General features: G+C 43.5%; 1 protein-coding gene across 1 annotated transcript in view; it reads right to left on the reverse strand.

Annotated features, from left to right (window-relative positions):
• Positions 1-9,934: 9,934 nt before the first annotated feature.
• The window catches only part of Ccdc170 (coiled-coil domain containing 170), a 74,487-nt gene continuing 66,684 nt past the window's right edge, over positions 9,935-17,737 (reverse strand). The window contains exons 11-12 of the mRNA XM_027939412.2: positions 12,296-12,532; positions 9,935-10,135 (exon numbers count right to left, since the gene is read on the reverse strand). Of these exons, the coding sequence (XP_027795213.2) occupies positions 9,935-10,135; positions 12,296-12,532 (438 nt within the window). The remainder of the gene's footprint in view (positions 10,136-12,295; positions 12,533-17,737) is intronic.

Below are 17,737 nucleotides of genomic sequence, written 5' to 3' on the forward strand. Positions count from 1 at the left end.
AGACCCCCGAGAGCCCTAGCTTCAGACCCTGGTAGTATCAACACGATGATGGATCCCCCAGCTTTCTGGTGATTGGCAATCAACAGCCATTTCTCTCCTCCTTTAATCAAGTATTTTTTTCAAACTACCATTTGTCATTCATTAATTGGTCAGTGAAATCAACTTAGTGGGTCAATTCAACAATTCTTCATGGAATGGAACAGCACAGAGAGCTCATCCCTCAAACATTGACTAGAAGAGAGTGTGGTGGTCTAGTTCGTGGTATGCCTTTGAGAATTGCTGTGGAAAACTCCAAACACATTTATTTCTGCAGTCCTGACGATTCTGTGAGCCACTTAATACCTTACAACAGATCCCTTCTTGTTTAAGTCACTCTCGGTACTGTGATCTGTTACAACTGCCTAGAAAGTAAAGCTAATAAAATATTTTTTCTGGTGCTCAACCTTTTACTGGAACCTAGTTACGAATCCCCGTGGAGAATTAAGAAAAGAAGCAAAAAAAAAATGAGTAATTTGTCCCAGATACTTTTGTTTTTGTTCTTTTATGGGCACTATAACACCAAGTGATCAGAAAATACTTGTTACTGACTGATTGACAAGGAGCACGATGAAAGGTACATGGTCAATACTCACTGCAGGGAAAGCTCATGAAGCTGACTTAGGTTAGGTGTCCTGGAAAACTCCAGGACAGAGATCCAGACATAGAGGGGTCATTGAATTGCACACTCAGGAGCAAAACATGTAAGAGAGTGAGAAGCAGGATTGACAGAGGGGGCAGTCACACCATGATGTAGTGGCCACAGAGGCCCCAGCCAATCTTCTGAGGGAGGAGGGATGTGAAGCTGAGATGGTGGCCCTTAGGAGCTGCCCTGCATGGAGGGAAGACAGCCATGGCTGTGTGTCCCTACATTGGCCAGTCCCTGGATGAGAGTTGCCCTTAGGAAGAGTCTACGACCCTTTAGGACTCAGCTGTGTGTTGACAGGAGCCAGCAGCTCTGGGCAGCTGGAGAATGAGTGCTCTGGAGCTGGGGATGTAGCTCAGCTTGCCTAGTTGGTGCAAGGTCCTCAGTTCAAGCCCCAGCACAGCAAAAAGAAAAAAAAAGAAAAGAAAAGAAAGATAGATAGATAGATAGATAGATAGATAGATAGATAGATAGATAGATAGATAGATGTAGGAAGAAAGAAAAAAGTAGGAAGAAAAGAACGAATGCTTCAGTCCTAAGGAGGGAACTGAGGTGCACCCATAGCATCCGCTCCAAAACCCAGAGAAGCATTAGCCCGTATCATGTTCTCACAATTTCCTAAACAACTCATGAAGACATTCAGCCCAGGCCTGTGGGAAAGGCATGCTTTGTGTAAATGACTTTCAGCAGGACAGTTACAATAAAATCCATTTTCCACTTAGCAGTAGTCTAGGAAAGCATGTTTCTCAAGTTGAACTTTGTGAATCTGGAGCCAGAGAGCATGAGTGTGGGTTTTGTCCCCTAATCTATTTCTGGATCAGTAGTGGGTGCAATCTCTCCACTTTTATTTATTGACCATTACCACTTGGGAAGTAGCAGCATCTTTTTCTTCAGTACTACCTTCTTCCCTACTTTCTACTAGGCCAAGAATTATTCATAAAGTTACTCAAAGTGTTGCAAGGGAGCAGCTTTGTGAAAGGAAAATTTCATGGAACCAGGAATTAGGAAACCTGGGACCTAGTCTCAGTTTTGTCAATTCTCCACACCTCTCCTCTCCTATTTTCTCTTTCCTTCTCCTTCTCCTCTTCTTTCTCCCCCTCCTCCTTTCTTCTCTTTCCTCTCTCTTCTCTGCTCTCTCTCTCCCCCTTTCCATTTCCTAGAAATAACCATGCTTGCCATCCATATCCAAATTATTGTGTAGATGAAACATTTTTATAAATAAGAACTGAATGCATCTGCAAGCTATCATCCTTATAATCATATGCCCACTTAGTAATTACACAAATCATTATGCATTAAGAACCCATCCAAATCTGTATGCAGCTGAAATGTAGATAAGAGAGGATCCAACCAACCTGTATATTCAAACTCCATTCTATCAGCTAATTTAACCGTACAATCAACAAATACCCACAGAGCATCCACCACGGGCCAAGCCCTGGATACATAATGAACACGCCTGCAGGAGGTAGTGTGGCCAAGTGTGAATAAAGGGGACTTCAAAGTAAGATTGGCCTGGATTTGAGACCAGGTAGCTATAACTTTGATTTGTCTGAGTCTCCGTGTTTCTTTGTTCCATTAATTCTATCATAATGGGATGCTACCAAAAAAGAAAAAAAAAGTGCTGGTAAAATTATGTACAAGATACCATGGAAACTCATAAGTGGGTTACCCAACCCAACTTTAGGACCACAGGGAAAGTTCTTGGGTGATATCCCAACTGAGTCCTAAACAATAAGCAGGAATCACTCGAATGAGGATAGCAAAGAGACGGTCCGAATGGTAGGCAGCTGCAAAGCCCTGCAGGTGAGAGAGCACTGAAGGGATTTCCAAGGTTCTTTTATATAAAGTATGGCATTCCTCAAGGATAGGAGAGAGTGAGAACCCTGTGCTCCGTGCCACAAGACCAACTTCACCCAGAGGGCAGCAGGAATCAAAGAAAGGCATAGAGCAGGGAGCACAGGGTCCTGTTGGTATGATCACTCTGACCACAGTGGAGAAGGGAAGGGACAATACAGGAACACCCAAGGTTGGGCAGAGAAAAGGGGGTATAAACCATAGTGCCCTTAAAGTGGAAGGAGAGACTTGGGTAGATGAGGGAGAAGACAGGGGATGGACTAGACAGGGCTTTGTGATTCATCAGATGTGGAAGTGATAAAGAAGTCACAGTCTCCTCTCCATCCTGACTTGGACAGTTGAGCAGAAGCCAAGTCACTCTCTGAGGAGGGAGCCCAGGAGAGCATATGGTGGGATACAGGTGGTAAAGAAAGAGAATATGATGGAAAACATAAACTCAATGTTGCATATGTTGAAGTTGAGAAGCTGTAAGACATTATGACACCCATGGAGCTCTGGCATGGTCCAGGATCTCGGCTGCACACCTTATACACATCAAGTCAACCCTCACAAGGACTCTATGAGCAAAACACTCCTGTTATTCCCACGGTCATCCTGAAGTAAACACTCAGAATAAGCACTCAGCAGAGCCTATATTTGATCCAAGCCTGTTTTGTTCAGTTTCTCCTTGTGCCTCCTCCACACAATTCTACCCCACACTTGACCATGATGATTAGGACAGAAACCATCTCGAGAAAGAAAGGTCAGCACCATCATTACAGGGGTGATGATTAAAGCCACAAGAGTGGGTGGTCCTGGCTAGTGATATTTACAACAACCATCTTAGCTAGGATGTGTTGAGTATCCATTATGTGCTATGATATTTTCCAAATGCTTTATATTATTTAATTTTTGCAATAGGCTTATAAGGTAGAGTACTCATATTGTAGGGCTGCCCTAACAGAATTCCAGAAACTGAGTGACTTCAACCACAGTTCAGGAGGCTAGAAGTCAGAGATCAAGGTGTCCACAGGTTGGTTCCTTCTGAGGACCGTGAGAGAATCTGTTCCAGGCTTCTTTCCTATTTTCTGGTGATTTGTTGACAATCTGCCTCCATTGACTTCTAGATTCCTTGCCCTGATATCTGCCTTCATCGTCACATGGCATTCTCCCTGAGTAAGTGTCTATGTCTGTGTCCAGATTTCCACTTTATAAAGACACCCATCCTATTGGATTAGGAATCACCATAATGACCTCATCTTACTTGCTTATCTGCAAAGACCTTATTTCCAAATGAGTTAATGTTCACAGAAATTCAAACTTAAGACCTCAACATCTGTTGTTAGCTTCTCATCTCTGTGACCAAAATACCCAGCAAGAACAACTTAGAGGTGGAAAAGTTTATTTTGGCTCAAAAGTTTCAGTCCATGTGCTGAGTCCAGTGCTCTGGGTCCAAGGTGAGGCACAGCATCCTGGTGGAAGGGCATGATGGAGGAGAGCTGCTCCCTTCATGGCACCCAGGAATCCAAGTCAGGGAGGGGAAGGGGCTGCCGAGAAGATGCTGCCTTCCAGGGCATGCATCCGGTGACCCACCTCCTCCAGCCATGCCCCTCCTGCCTGCAGTGATCACCCAGATGAGGTTACAACTCCCACAATCCAATCAATTCACATTTCATTTTAAACATTCCTGCATTAACACAGGAGCTTTTGGGGGGACACCAAAAAAAATTAACCTCTGTCTTACAGATAAGGAAACCAAGGTACAAAGAAATAAGTAACTTGCCTGAGGTTATGAAGCTGATGCATTGAAAAGAATATGAAATGTGATAAAGGGAAGCCTAGAATAAGCACCCATGAAACATTCACATCCAACAGACCCAAGCAAGACCCCACTCCATGACCACAGGGGACGGGACCAGGAATGGGTACTGAAGCTGTCAAAGCAGAGGCAGAAAGCTGAGTCACATCAAGGAACCAAAGGAAACCTGGCACTGTGGGGTGGATACGAGATTCCAAAGAGTCACCCTGGGCCCTGCACGGGGCCCTCCAGTTCTGTTCCCGGGATGTCCGACTGCTCTCCACTGAGTTCTGACTATGCAGTTAAGTCTCTCACTCACCCGTGTACCCACTTTTCCTTACATGAATCTCTCGTTTCATTTCTGTTTCTTACAAACTGAGACTTATCTAACTCAAGCACCTAGAAAGGTAGAAGAAAAACAAGTTGCAGGTCACTTCATGGAAAAGAATATTTCAAGAAGGAAATGGTCTATAGGGCCACATGTTGCAGAAAGTTCAAGTTAGACAAGCACTTTAAAAGCAAAGCTTTGTTAACCAAAGAGCAGAGACAGGGCCAGGTTACAGGGAGGAGGTAATGATTGGGAGTTGGGACAGAAAGATAGAAATGTAATGGACAATTTCACGGGGCTTGACTATAAAGAAGACAATGGAGGCAAGGCTTGAAGAATTGTCATAAATAGAGGGAGTGATTTTTCAAGATAAGAGAGATTTGAACATATTTTAAGGCTGATGGAATTAAGCTACTAACAAAGGTAAGGATGAAAATATTGAAAACAGACAAAAATAATTGATGGGATAAGTTGCTGGGGAAACTAGTGCCCAGGCAGAGGACATAAGCCAAGAGGGGAAGAGGGAGGATGGGTGTGGACACAGAAGGCTGTATGAGGGTGCGGTAGTGAAGGTGATTCCCGTAATGGCTTCTATTCACTGAGTGAAATCACAGATGAGATTATCCACTGAGAGGGAAGAGAGAGGATAAGAGCTTTGAGCAAGAGAAGAATATTTGCAATAGTAGTTTTGAAAAATGGCAGTAAGAGCTAACCAGGAAAACACGGCAGTATTACCAGTCAGCACAGAGGGCTCGGTGGGGCTCAAGGTCATGAATTTGGGATGCCACTTAGCTGTGATTTCATGTGATTTTCTCCAGCCTCATTCGATGGGGGCAGGAAAAACAGCAGAAACATTGGTAGTTGGGATTACTTCAAAGTTGAGGACAGAAAGGCCAGGGAACAGGAAGTTGAAGGTATTAGGAAGAGAATGATTGAAGAAATGAGCCATCATCTCTAGGTGGCTCCAGATGGAATGAAGATTGGCAGGGCAAGGAGGGAGAAAATAGGAGGACCAAGGAAACTCAAAGGCTCACAGAACAGCTTTGTGGGAGTGGGACGTAAAAGTCTGGGATGAACAAAGTTGGTGGAGATTTTAACTTACAATTTCAATCACAGCATGCTGTGTGCATATGTGGGAATGTCGGAAAAGTCACACTGAATCCCACTAAAGTGTACAATTAATGCATGTTAATAACAACATTTTTTTTTGAAGATTTCAGAGCTGGAGAGGTCTAGGTCACTGGGAGGTTCTGACGTGAGTGGAGTGTGCGTGTGTTTGTGTGTGTGCACGTGTGCACTCGCGGGCAACATCTGTCATTACAGGTGGTCCTGGTTGAACAGTTCATCCTACACCTCACCCTGCCCGGCCTTACTGGAGGGTTGGCATGAGTTGTAGGCAGATGGGTTCATCCCCTGGCTCCAGGGATTGGGTCAGGGATGGATACATGACAAGAAGAGATGGCTCCTCTGTAAGATTTCTCACCCAGATGCTTGGAGACAAGTCCTTTTTCTCAGCTCAGGGATCATTAATATTATGGTTTGGATCTAAAATGTCCCCAAAAGCTCATGTGTTGAAAGTTTGGTCCCCAGTGCAGCAACGTGTAGAAGTGCTGCACATTGGCTCATGAGGGTTCTAACCCCATTGATGGATAAATCTGTTGGTCAGTTCATAGATGAAGGGGCTATTAGGAGGTGAGGCTCAGTTAGACGAAGTAGGTCACTGGAGGCGTTCCTAGAAGGGTACTTTTGTCCCCAGTCCCTTGCTCTCTGCCATGGGGTGCGCAGGTCTCCTTCACCACACCCTTCCACCATGATGTTCCACCTTCCCTCAGGCCAAAACAATGGGGCCAGCGGACCATGGACCAAAACCTGTGGAACTATGAGCCAATAAATATTCCCTCATTTAAGTGTTCTTCCTCAGGTATTTTGCCACAGTGACCAAAAAAAAAAAAAAAAAAAACCTGACACAGTTGGAAAGCCCGTCTTTCCTGTCAGCATGGAGAAAATGAGACCAACGTGAAAAGACAAGCCAATGACAGAGATGAGAGGTGAAGAGGAGCAAAAAGAATCTAGATAAAAATTTTGAATCCCTAAATCTACCCAGCTGGAGCTGAACCCTTCCAATGAGTCCTCAAAGTTCTATTTCAACTTCAGGTGGTCTACATTGACTCCTACATACTGCAGTCTAAGGTGTAAGTGGCTAAAACAAAAAGAGGTGTTATGGTTTGGATGTGGTGTCCCCCAAAAGCTCACGTGTGAGACAATGCAAGAAGGTTCAGAGGAAAAAAAAAAACCATTAGGTCATGAAAACTTTAACCCAATCAGTGAATTGATCACCTGATGGGATTAATGGAGTGGTGACGCCAGGCAGGTGAGGTGTGGCGGAAGGGGCGGGGCGTTGGGAAATATGTTTGTATTTGGCAAGTAGAGATCTCTCTCTCTTTGCTTCATGTGAGCTGCCTCCCTCTGCCACGCTCTTCCACCATGATGTTCTGCTCCAAGGAAGCAATGGGCCCCAAGGAATGGAGCCAGCCTTCTGTGGACTGAGACCTCTGAAACCATGAGCCCTCAAATGAACTTTCCTTCTCTACAATTGTTCTGGTCAAGTCATTTAGTCACAGTAGTGAAAGAGCTGACTAAACAGGAAGGAAAGATATGAGAGCTGAGAAGACCCAGAAACAACAGATACAATGTTGCATAGGTGACCTTGTGAACATTAATGCCACCCAGGATGAAGACAGCACTCAGCAGGGTGGAGAAGACACTTTGGAACCATTTTATTAAAAAATCTTAAGTAGGGAGAATAAACAGCATATTACTAGGTAACACAATAAAGACAAATGAAAATTATACAGCAGTTATCAGGAGCTTCCAAAGAGCAACGGTTTTTTAAAATTTGTTCTAATCAGTTATACATGACAGTAGAATGCATTTGACACGTCATACATATACAGAGTATTACTTCTCATTCTTCTGGTTGTACCTGGTGTAGAATCACACCAGTCATGTAATCATATATACACATAGGGTAATAATGTCCAATTCATTCGACTATCCTTCCTACCCCCATAACCTCTCCCCTTCCTTCACTCCCTTTTGCCCAATACAAAGTACCTCTACTCTTCCCTAGCCCTGTCCGCTTATTGTGAATTAGCATCCACATATCAGAGAAAACATTTGGCCTTTGGTTCTTTGGGATTGGCTTATTTTGCTTAGTATGATTTCTCCAGCTCCATACATTTACCTGCAAATGCTATAATTTCGTTCTTCTTTAAGGCTGAGTAATATTCCTTTTCTTGTGTGTATATATATATATATATATATATATATATATATATATATATATATACACACACACACACACACACCACATTTTCTTTATCTATTCATCTGTTGAAGAGCAGCCAGATTGGTTCCATAGTTTAGCAATTGTGAATTAACCTGCTATAAACATTGATGGCTGTGTCACCATAGTTTGCTGATTTTAAGTCCTTTTAAGTCCAAAGAGTGGGATAACTGGGTCAAATGCTGGCTCCATTCCAAGTTTTCTGAAGAATCTTCATATTGCTTTCCATAGTGGTTGCACTAATTTGCAGTCCCACCAGTAATATGTGAGTGTACCTTTTCCCCCACATCCTCGACAACACTTATTGTTGCTTGTATTCTTGATAATTGCCATACTGACTGGAGTTAGATGAAATTGTAGAGTACTTTTGATTGAGCAATGGTTTTTATACTACATAGAGTAATGGGATGGAAGACATAGAGGGGAAAGAGAGGTACCCAGATTATACTTGCTGATGAGAACCTGGAGCAGAACGCAATAACGTGGATAAGATAAGGTATTATCACTGGTGTATAAGTCACAGATTACATTACCACGAACTGCTGCCCCAGTGAAAATTAGACCCCACTTCTGTGTCCCAAGCATTCACCATAGCAGTACTACAGAATCCCCAACAGCTCTTCAGGGAATAGAGTTGCTTACTCTTCTCCCTGTAAAATGGACTATAAGGTAAAACTGGAAATTTAGACAGATCGGGTTCACATTTTCCTCCTGAGGAACTTTATGCAGATACTTAGATGTCTCAGTGACCAGAATGAATACCCCAGTAGCAATTTCACTCAAGTGTATTTGGTAGAAGAGTTAGTTTTAAATATTTTAAGGCCTCATCTAAAAAATCACATCAATCTAATGCATTTTATTGGACAACATAAAATATACATGGATATTACAGACCAACAAATGGAACACAAAAACATGAAGCTGGCTTGCCAACTCTGGAATGAGGGCCACCGAGGGAGAGGCCACAGCCAATGCCATCGTAACAAGGAGGAAATGGCTTTACTAGCAGGTTTGCAATTTGTCCAACCACTATATGAACCATATGCATAGTCAGGATTTCTTTTTTCTTATTCTATATACCCTTTCCACTAAAAGTCTCTAAAGCTTAGGTTTGAATACGTTTCCTTATATATTAAACATTATTGTATATATACTGAGTCATACAGCAGAAATACTACGTAAACATATTTAGGTAAATGAAGTATAATTTCATATACTACTGAGAAAGTACAGTACTACCCACTATAGACTATTTTTAGCCTCTTACATGAATCTTGTTATATAATTAATAATGAATCAATCACAGAAACACATTTATGTTTTTAAGTACTATTTAAAATATCTTTGAATGATGTAGAAAATAAATTTATAAAGAAGATAAATAAAATGTATTAAAATTATGTGTGGAAAACAGAGAAAATGTACAAAAAGAGCCCTCCCATATGCGCACACACACACACACACACACACACACATCCATGACTGCATTCATGGGGATCTTCTCCAGGGACACAGAGAAACTGCTGCCTCCACTCAGCAGAAAGGGGGCTCCAAAGTAGAAGCCATTGCATGCAGTCTCTAGAGGCCCTCTTTAAGAAAGCTTCTCCATATGGTTATTATGAGAATTAAAATGGCTAGTGAACCCCCACCTGAAAAATGATACCCCATCAATGTTAATTCTCTACTCCTATTTCCCAGTCTAGATTGCAATGTAATGGAATAATTCTGAGTCTCAAAGTGTTAGCAAGTGGAATAATAGGTGTTTTCAGTGCTAAACATTTGTCTAGGGCTGGCACCTTTGAGGCCTTTTCTGCCAATGATGCAACCTCGCTAGGCCATTAAAGCATACCATATTCACACGCTGATCACATCTCACAGATTTGAGGAATTTGTGAAAGTAGGAATTGTGCTGTCTTAGTTCCACCTCCCTCTGGAGACAAGCATTCAATGAAGAAGTTTTAAGTGCCCTTGCGGGTGCCTGTCTTGCCCAGAAGTCATGTCTTTGAGGCAGGCACAGGAAACAAGGCGATGCTGATGTAAATGGATCAGTCTTTCAAGACACTTGATGATCTCATAGTCAGGAAGAGCAAGAGCGGTCATGTTCAAGCCCAGCATCTGGGAAACTACCTCCCTGAAGTCCGCCAGCTGCAACATCAAACAGAAACACATTAACTGGGAGAACAAAAAGTCTCCACTGTTGCTGGGTCAAGTGCAACCAAAAGCAAAAAGATAAATAATAAAACCTGGAAAACTCAGGTCTGCACAAGGTAGGTCAATTACCTACCCCCTTTAGCCTTATAAAATAAGTTGGCTTGCCTGCTAATTACTTCTAAAGTCTCTTCAAGGGTCTCCCTTTAGCAATTCTCATAGCCACTTTTCTGATGAGCAAATTGATTAGCTACTCAAGAATTCCAGTTGAGAACCCATAAATGAGACTCTGACCTAAGGCTTCATTTTCTCTTCTCCATATACTTACTTGCTCTGAAATTCAGAACAAATGAAATGATAATTATGTATGTGCTCTGCACAGTAGAAATACAGAGCTAGAAATATACAGATGTTGGTATCATAGTGTCAATGGATGATAAATGTTTGTGCATTGGAATGTGAACTGGATAATGAACTTCTTAAACTAAAAGAACAAATGGCAAGAAAGCAGGAGGGCTTCTAAATTAGTATTATATCACATCACAGAGATTGCCACCTCAAAACATATCACTGGACTGGTGTGGGATTATGTGTCCATTGAGAAAGGGAAAATGGGAGACCAGGAACAATGGCTGAAATATGCTTCCTATACCCCTTCAAATTCTCCTAGGCTGCTTTCTCTTGTTCTAAGATAATGCAAAAGCAGGTAAATGAGGGCTATCTGGACAATACCTCATTAAAGCTACCTTCCATTTTAGAAGAGCTGTGATCCAACCAGAAAATGGGTTACATTAGAAAAACGCCATCCATACAGCCTGCCCTGGGCCCATTGCTTCCCAACCACCTTCCCATGCAGAGTCCAATTTGGGAAATGCAACGTCCTCTCTACCCGTTATGGTAGAACTGTTTGTGCGTGCGCACGTGCACACACACACACACACACACACATATGGAAACACACCAATGTGATGGTATCAGGAGGTGGAGATAATTGGGTGGGAGTTAGTTAGGTTTCAATGAGAGTCCCCAGGACAGGATTAGTGCCCTCATAAAACAGTCCCCAGAGAGCTACTTTGTCCCTTCTACCATGTGAGGACACAAAGAGAAGACACCGTCTATGAACCAGATGCTCCATGTACCAGCACCTGGACCAACCTCCAGAATTGTGAGGAAGAACAGTCTTGTTTACCAGCCACCCAGTTTACAGCCTGGGCGCACAGCACCTCAGCAGACTGAGGCCCTGGCCTCTCTCCCAGATGAAAAGGTTTTCCTCAAACCTCCACCCTTTTGAATGTGATCAGAGCTCTTAATTCCCAGGATGTTTCCCCCAAGTCCATTTGGTCTCACGGTTTGGCTTTCCCAAACTGTCTGACATCTGAGCCAAAGCAGAGGCAGCCAAAGAGCAGGGGAGAGAAAAAAAAAAAAAAACTCCTAGGACCAGAGTCCACTCTCTGCCCTTTTGAGCTCCAGAAAGAGAGTGACATGAAAGCCAGAGGCAGTGGGGGTCAGGCTGCCCGGGACATATTTCTTTATGCCTGACCTGATGTGCTCACCAGATAAAATGTTCCTCCTGTAGCCAGCCAGCCATGAGTTCATTTTTATGGCTTACATCTGTGCTTGGTGGACTCACAAGTCTGGGTGCCACTGTTTGAGACTGGAGGCTATTTCCTGCCACTGATCTCTTCCAGAGATGAGGCCTCTCCCCCGGGTTTCCAAGCCCTGCTAATGTTCAGGGACCTGAAGGGTGCAGAGCCCAGAGGTCATCACCAGACATAATAAACGACCTTGCCACAACCAGAACCTGGGCTCTCACCAGCTTGTCACTGCTGTGATAAGAGCCTGTCTTTATTTCCTACAAACCTTGCCACGCCACCGTGAACTGCAAATCATGACAATTCATCATGGTTATTGGGATGCCGAAAGGATGCAGGAGGATCGGTTGGAATGATATAGAAAGCTTGACAAAGTGGTTTTGAAGAAACGTGTGAATACCGCTGTCTTTGGAGCACACACCACCAAATTGGAATCACACTGAGAAGAGTAGCGTGGCCCCTGCGCCAGGGTGACAGTCTGTGAAGCATCCCAGTGAGTCACCGTCAAGCCTCTGAACCGTCCCGCTGTGTCCCCACAGGATTTCCCTGCCGCAGTTGTGCCTACCTGCTTTTCTCTCTTTTCTGCATCCTCCAGAGATCTTTTCAGAGTCTTCATCTCGCTGGTCACTGCTTCCAGCATGTGTCGGGCCCTTTCCTTACCCTCCTCGGCCTCCCGCCCCGCCGTGTCCAGTTCTGCCCTGACCGACGCGAGCTGCTTCTCCGCTTTCCCCTTCATCTTCTCCAGCTGGTCTCTGGATTTATTTAAGTCTTCGATGGTTTTGGTCTGTTCCAAAGTTTTAATCTAAAGAGACAAAAGAAGGCTGATCGTTTCTTTCGTTTTTATTTAGGAAAACTGTGCAAACAACATAAATCAGAAGTCAATGGAGCTCACTTAACTTTTTATGAATAAAGAAAGGAATTTATCCTAAACAGCGACATGGACTTTGCTGGATATTATGAGCTGGAGGAACATGACTTAAGACTGTTCTAGCTTACAAACAACACAGGAGTGCCCTTATTTGGAAAAATCAATGAGATGAAACTGTAGACAGCATGATTCTGGATTGAGATAGTAAAGCTCTCAAGCAACCTGCACTTTCTGGCCCTACCTGTGGGCCACCATCCCTATAAACGTTAGAAGAGCAAACTGTCCACTAGTTGTGTGTCCTACAGGGGAGCCCCACCTAAGGTCCCCTCGGCAAGTCTGCATCACTGTGAGCAAAATCAAGACCAGAATTATTCAGAAATGTCTTCTGTCTGCACAATGCGTACCAGTCACAGAAGGTGGCAATGGGGCCTTTGCAGACCGTGGGAGGGTGGTGCGTCCCACCAAGGAGTTGTCCCAGGATCTTTCATCCCCAGCCTGTTTTTAAATTTTTTATCTTGAAACAGGGTCTCACCAAGTTGCTTAGGGCCTCACTAAGTTGCTGAGGCTGGCTTTGAACTTTTGATCCTCCTGCCTCAGCCTCCCCACGAGTCGCTGGGATTACAGGCAGTGCCACCGCGCCCAGCTGTCCCAGGATCTTAAAGCCCAAACACAGAGTATCCTAGAGTTCAGAGCATATTTTCTGTGTTAGTTTATTATTCAAGGCTATACCAGAGCTTCTTACAAAAGAATTTCAGTAAAAGGGAATGAAATTCTGACTTTGCTACAATGTGGATGAACTTTGAAAACATGCTAAGGCCCAAAAGGACAAATAGTGTAGAATTCCACTTATCGCAGGTACCTAGACCAGGCTGTTTCATAGACAGGGAACACAGAATAGAAGCTGTCAGGGGTGGGGATGGGGGAGCTGTGATCCATCATCTGAGGGGCACAGAGTTTCATTTGAGATGATGGGAAAGTTCTGGAAATGGATAGAGACGATGGTTTCACAACATGGTGAATGTAGTTGATGCCACTGGAATGCAAACATAGTGATGACTAAAACGATGAATTTTATGTCTTATTTTGCCACTATCAAGTTAAGGAATTTGAAGCAGTTTTATACAGACACAAGTATTTTTAAATGACCATTAAAAATAAATACACATCCTGGGCTGGGGTTGTGGCTCAGCCGCAGAGCACTCGCCTAGGTGTCCTCCAACAGATGAATGGTAAAGAAAATGTGGTATATGTACTCAATGGGTTATCACTCAGTCTTGAAGAAGAATGAAATTATGGCATTTACTGGTAAATGGATGGAGTTGGAAAATATCATGCTAAGCAAAATAAGCCAATTTCAACTAACCAAAGGTCGAATGTTTTCTCTAATATGTGGATGCTAATTCACAATAAGGCGGGGGTGGGAGGGCACTATAGAAGAAAAGCATTACCTTAGATTAGGTAGAGGGAAGGGGAGGGGAGGGTATGTGGGGATAGGAAGGATAGTAGAACAAAATAGACATTATTACTTTATGTATATATGTGACTGCATGCTCAATGTGATTCTGTAACAGGTTCACTCAGCAAAGTGAGAAATTATATCCCATCTATGTATATCAAAGTGCATAAATGCATTCTGCTGTCATATATAACTAATTAAAACAGATTTTCAAAGTTAAAAAATAAATACACATGAGCTACCACTTAACATCCACTGGGATGGCTAAATAAAAACAACAGACAATGACAAGGGATTGCAAGAATCTAGGGACATGGGGGTCTTGAGCGCTGCTGGTGAGACGTAAAATAGCCCAGCTGCTGAGGAGGGCAGTCTGGACGATTTCAAAGTGTGGAACACAGAGTTGCCATAAGATCCACAGCTTTGCTCCTAGTTGTATCACAGGTGCAGCGGTAGAGTGCTTTCCTAACATGCACAAGGGTTTGATCCCCAGCTCTACAAAGGACAGACAGGACAGGTGGAGGAGAAAACATGCCACATAAAGACCTTGCATAACCACCAAAAAGTGGTTCCCACAATTCAAAGGTCCATCAAGTGATGTATAGAGAACCAAAATGTGGTGTGGCCACGCAATGGGATACTACTCAGCGGAAGGACCGAGTACCATGACAGGCCACAACATGAGTGAACCTTGAAAATGTCAAGCCAAGGGGGAAAAGCCAGCTGCAAAGACCCCATGTTGTGGGATGTCACTTACATGAAAGATCTGGGAGAGGTCTGAGGCTGGTGAGAGGGGCCGGGGGAGTGCCTGCCTACAGGTACGTGGTTTCTTTGGGGGATGATGAAACCATTCTGAAACTTGATAATGGTGATGTCTGCACAACCCCAAGAAGACACTAAAAACCACTGAACTGTACACTTAAAAGGGTGAATTTTATGACAATTGAATTGTTTCTTGATAAAAGTATTGTTTGATGTACATTTACAGAGAAGGCCTCAAAGCATGACAATAAATTATTTGAAATAAGTAAACAAGTTTGTACATTTGAATCGAGGGGACAAAGAACATAGATGGATAGAGCTCAGGATTTAGTTCTGAGTTCTGAACAAATCAGACAAGGTCTGCAGGCACAGTATCAGAAAAAAGGTATCACTTGGGATTTTAATTCTGTGTTCAAGTCCTTTGAATATTCAGTATGAAAGTAATGAAATAATGAGTGCTTTCCCTCTTCCCTCCACCCCGTCTTCCCTAAGAATGAAGGACATGTTCTCGCTGCACATACTCCCCTGATCCCTCCTGGGGCAGAATCAGAGTCAAGGGGTGAGTTGAGGGTGATCGAAGGAAGAGACCCAGGGGGAGTAAACTGTTCTACAGGATAAAGAACTCAGAGAAGGGGTGGGGGGAGAAAGGCGAGAGCCATGCTCAAGAGGCTGCTGGAAAGGTGTTGTGAAGAAACTGGGTGTGGAAGGACTCGCTAGGCGCCATAGGGCTGCGTGGGCAACTTGAGAGTGAAAGATAAAAGGAGAAGACACTTCAAACCGTTGCTGCTCCCAGTGAATGAACGCCCTCTTCATCTTTTTGTTTGGGGTGGGGGTCGGTTTGTTTTGTTTTTGTGTAATGATGAAGCTGGTGGACTGGTTACTAATTGGCCAGCAGGTGTAGACAGGTGACTCACTGGTCCTATTAGGAGGACACTGTAGGAGATGACATCCTCACCTGGTCCTGAGCACATCTTCACTGTGACTGAGGATCCAAACCTGGGCACAAGTTGACCTGACCTACACTCTGACCAATGCCTCTTACCAACCCACTAGAAAGTCAGGGGAAGGGAAGGCGTCACTGTGAGCTTAGAATTAGGACATGATGAGGAGATGTGACTTGTGAGTGAACACCTGCGGTTCTGACCTACTGTAACACATTTTAACTTCCTAGGAAATTAAATTCCTTCAGCTATGGTCTGAATGTTTGTGATCCCCAAAATTCCTATGTGGAAATCCTAGCCCCCAAGGTAACACTATTAGGAAGCTGAACTTTGGGAAGTGAAGACAGAGTCCTTGTGAAGGGGTCAAAGTGGCTGAAGAGCTCTCTTAACCCCTTGAACTGTGTGAGGACACAGCAAGAAGGTGTTCTCTATGACCCGGGAAGCAGGCCCTCACCAGACATCCAGTCTGCGGGCACCTTGATCTGGAACTTTCCAGCCTCCAGAACTGTGCAAACAAAATTTCTGTTCTTTTTAATCCTCCCAGTTTATGGTATTTTATTACAGCAGCCTAAGAGTGAGACACTTTTCTAGACAGGAAGGAGGTCAATGCTCAGATAAGTCACAGCTGCTGACCTGGCTCTGTCCAGAGGAGATGAAATTCCTTTGGAAACTGGCAGCAGGTGTGGGATTTGCTATCTAGAAGGCATAAGAACAACTGTGACAGCTCCGGAAATGTGCAGAAATTAAAATGACTGCTGCTGGGGGAAGGGATTCCACACTGGCATCAATGAAACGATAGCAGTAGAGCAGGTCCCTGAGACAGAGAAATGCCACTACGAAGAGCAGGTCCACAGGAGCTGACCCGGGAGAGCATTCATGCATCCCAAGGTATGAAGCCCGTCTGTGGATATGGACTGAGTATTAGATACGGGTGTGTCAGAGCATGGCCTCAGTGGTAACTCCTACCATCAAGGGCAAAGTCAAGCCCAAGCCCAACCCCACGACTCCCAGGCCCCACAACTCCCAGGCTCCACACGCTTTCTATAAGCCACAGCATATCACAGGAGACCAATTTTGCTCTCTTTATGTCTTTGTTCACACTGTAAATGTCGAATAAAATCTCAATGTTTAATTTAGCACCAAAAAAAAAAATACTAATTCCTGAATATGCTACTTATATTGAGGCAAAGGACAAGAATGCCCTTGCTCTTAAGAGATACACAGTATTTGGGAGGTGTAAAGATGTTTGCAACTCTCTCTCAAAGGGTTCAGCAAAAATAAAAGCAATCTCTCTCTCTCTCTCTCTCTCTCTCTCTCTCTCTCTCTCTCTCTCATATTAAGCAAAATATAATAATTAATAAAACATTTAAAATCTTTGTGAAGGGTTAGAGAATGTCCATTACACTATTCTGGCAATTGTTCCACAGATTTGAAATTTTTCAAAACAAGAAGCAGGGAAAGGGACTATATTGATCATGGTTCCTATGGATTAAAAATTTTAATAACTAAGTATATTTATTTATAAATTAGATAAATATACATCTCCAAATAATGTATTCTATAGACTATCAAATATTTTTATAAATTGTGGACATTACATGGATGAAATAAGTATCAATTTTTAAAATAATCTCCCATTAAAATAAAGAGCTCCCCTTCACATGCTCTCTAGCTCTGTGCTGCAGAGAAAATACACAGCAAAGGGGCAGTGCTGGGGTTGGTGTGTTGAGTTCAGACCCTTGTCTTAATAGAAGAGACACATTCAGGCTACAGCTCGGAGAGATGAATCAAGTCCTAGGGAGGAGAATGCACTGCCAAGAATTTCTGAAAAATATGAGACTTTATCACAGTCCCTAGGGCTGCTTGAATCTTGTTTTCAGGAAGCAAAGGCAAGACCGGCTCTGCGCCAAGCCACCAGGGCAGAGCTAGAAGCCAGTGGTAGTGTCCACCCTTGTCCTCCTGAAGTCAAACCCCAGATTT

The sequence above is a fragment of the Marmota flaviventris genome, chromosome 6 (assembly GCF_047511675.1).
Source record: "Marmota flaviventris isolate mMarFla1 chromosome 6, mMarFla1.hap1, whole genome shotgun sequence".
Taxonomy (NCBI): Eukaryota; Metazoa; Chordata; class Mammalia; order Rodentia; family Sciuridae; genus Marmota; species Marmota flaviventris.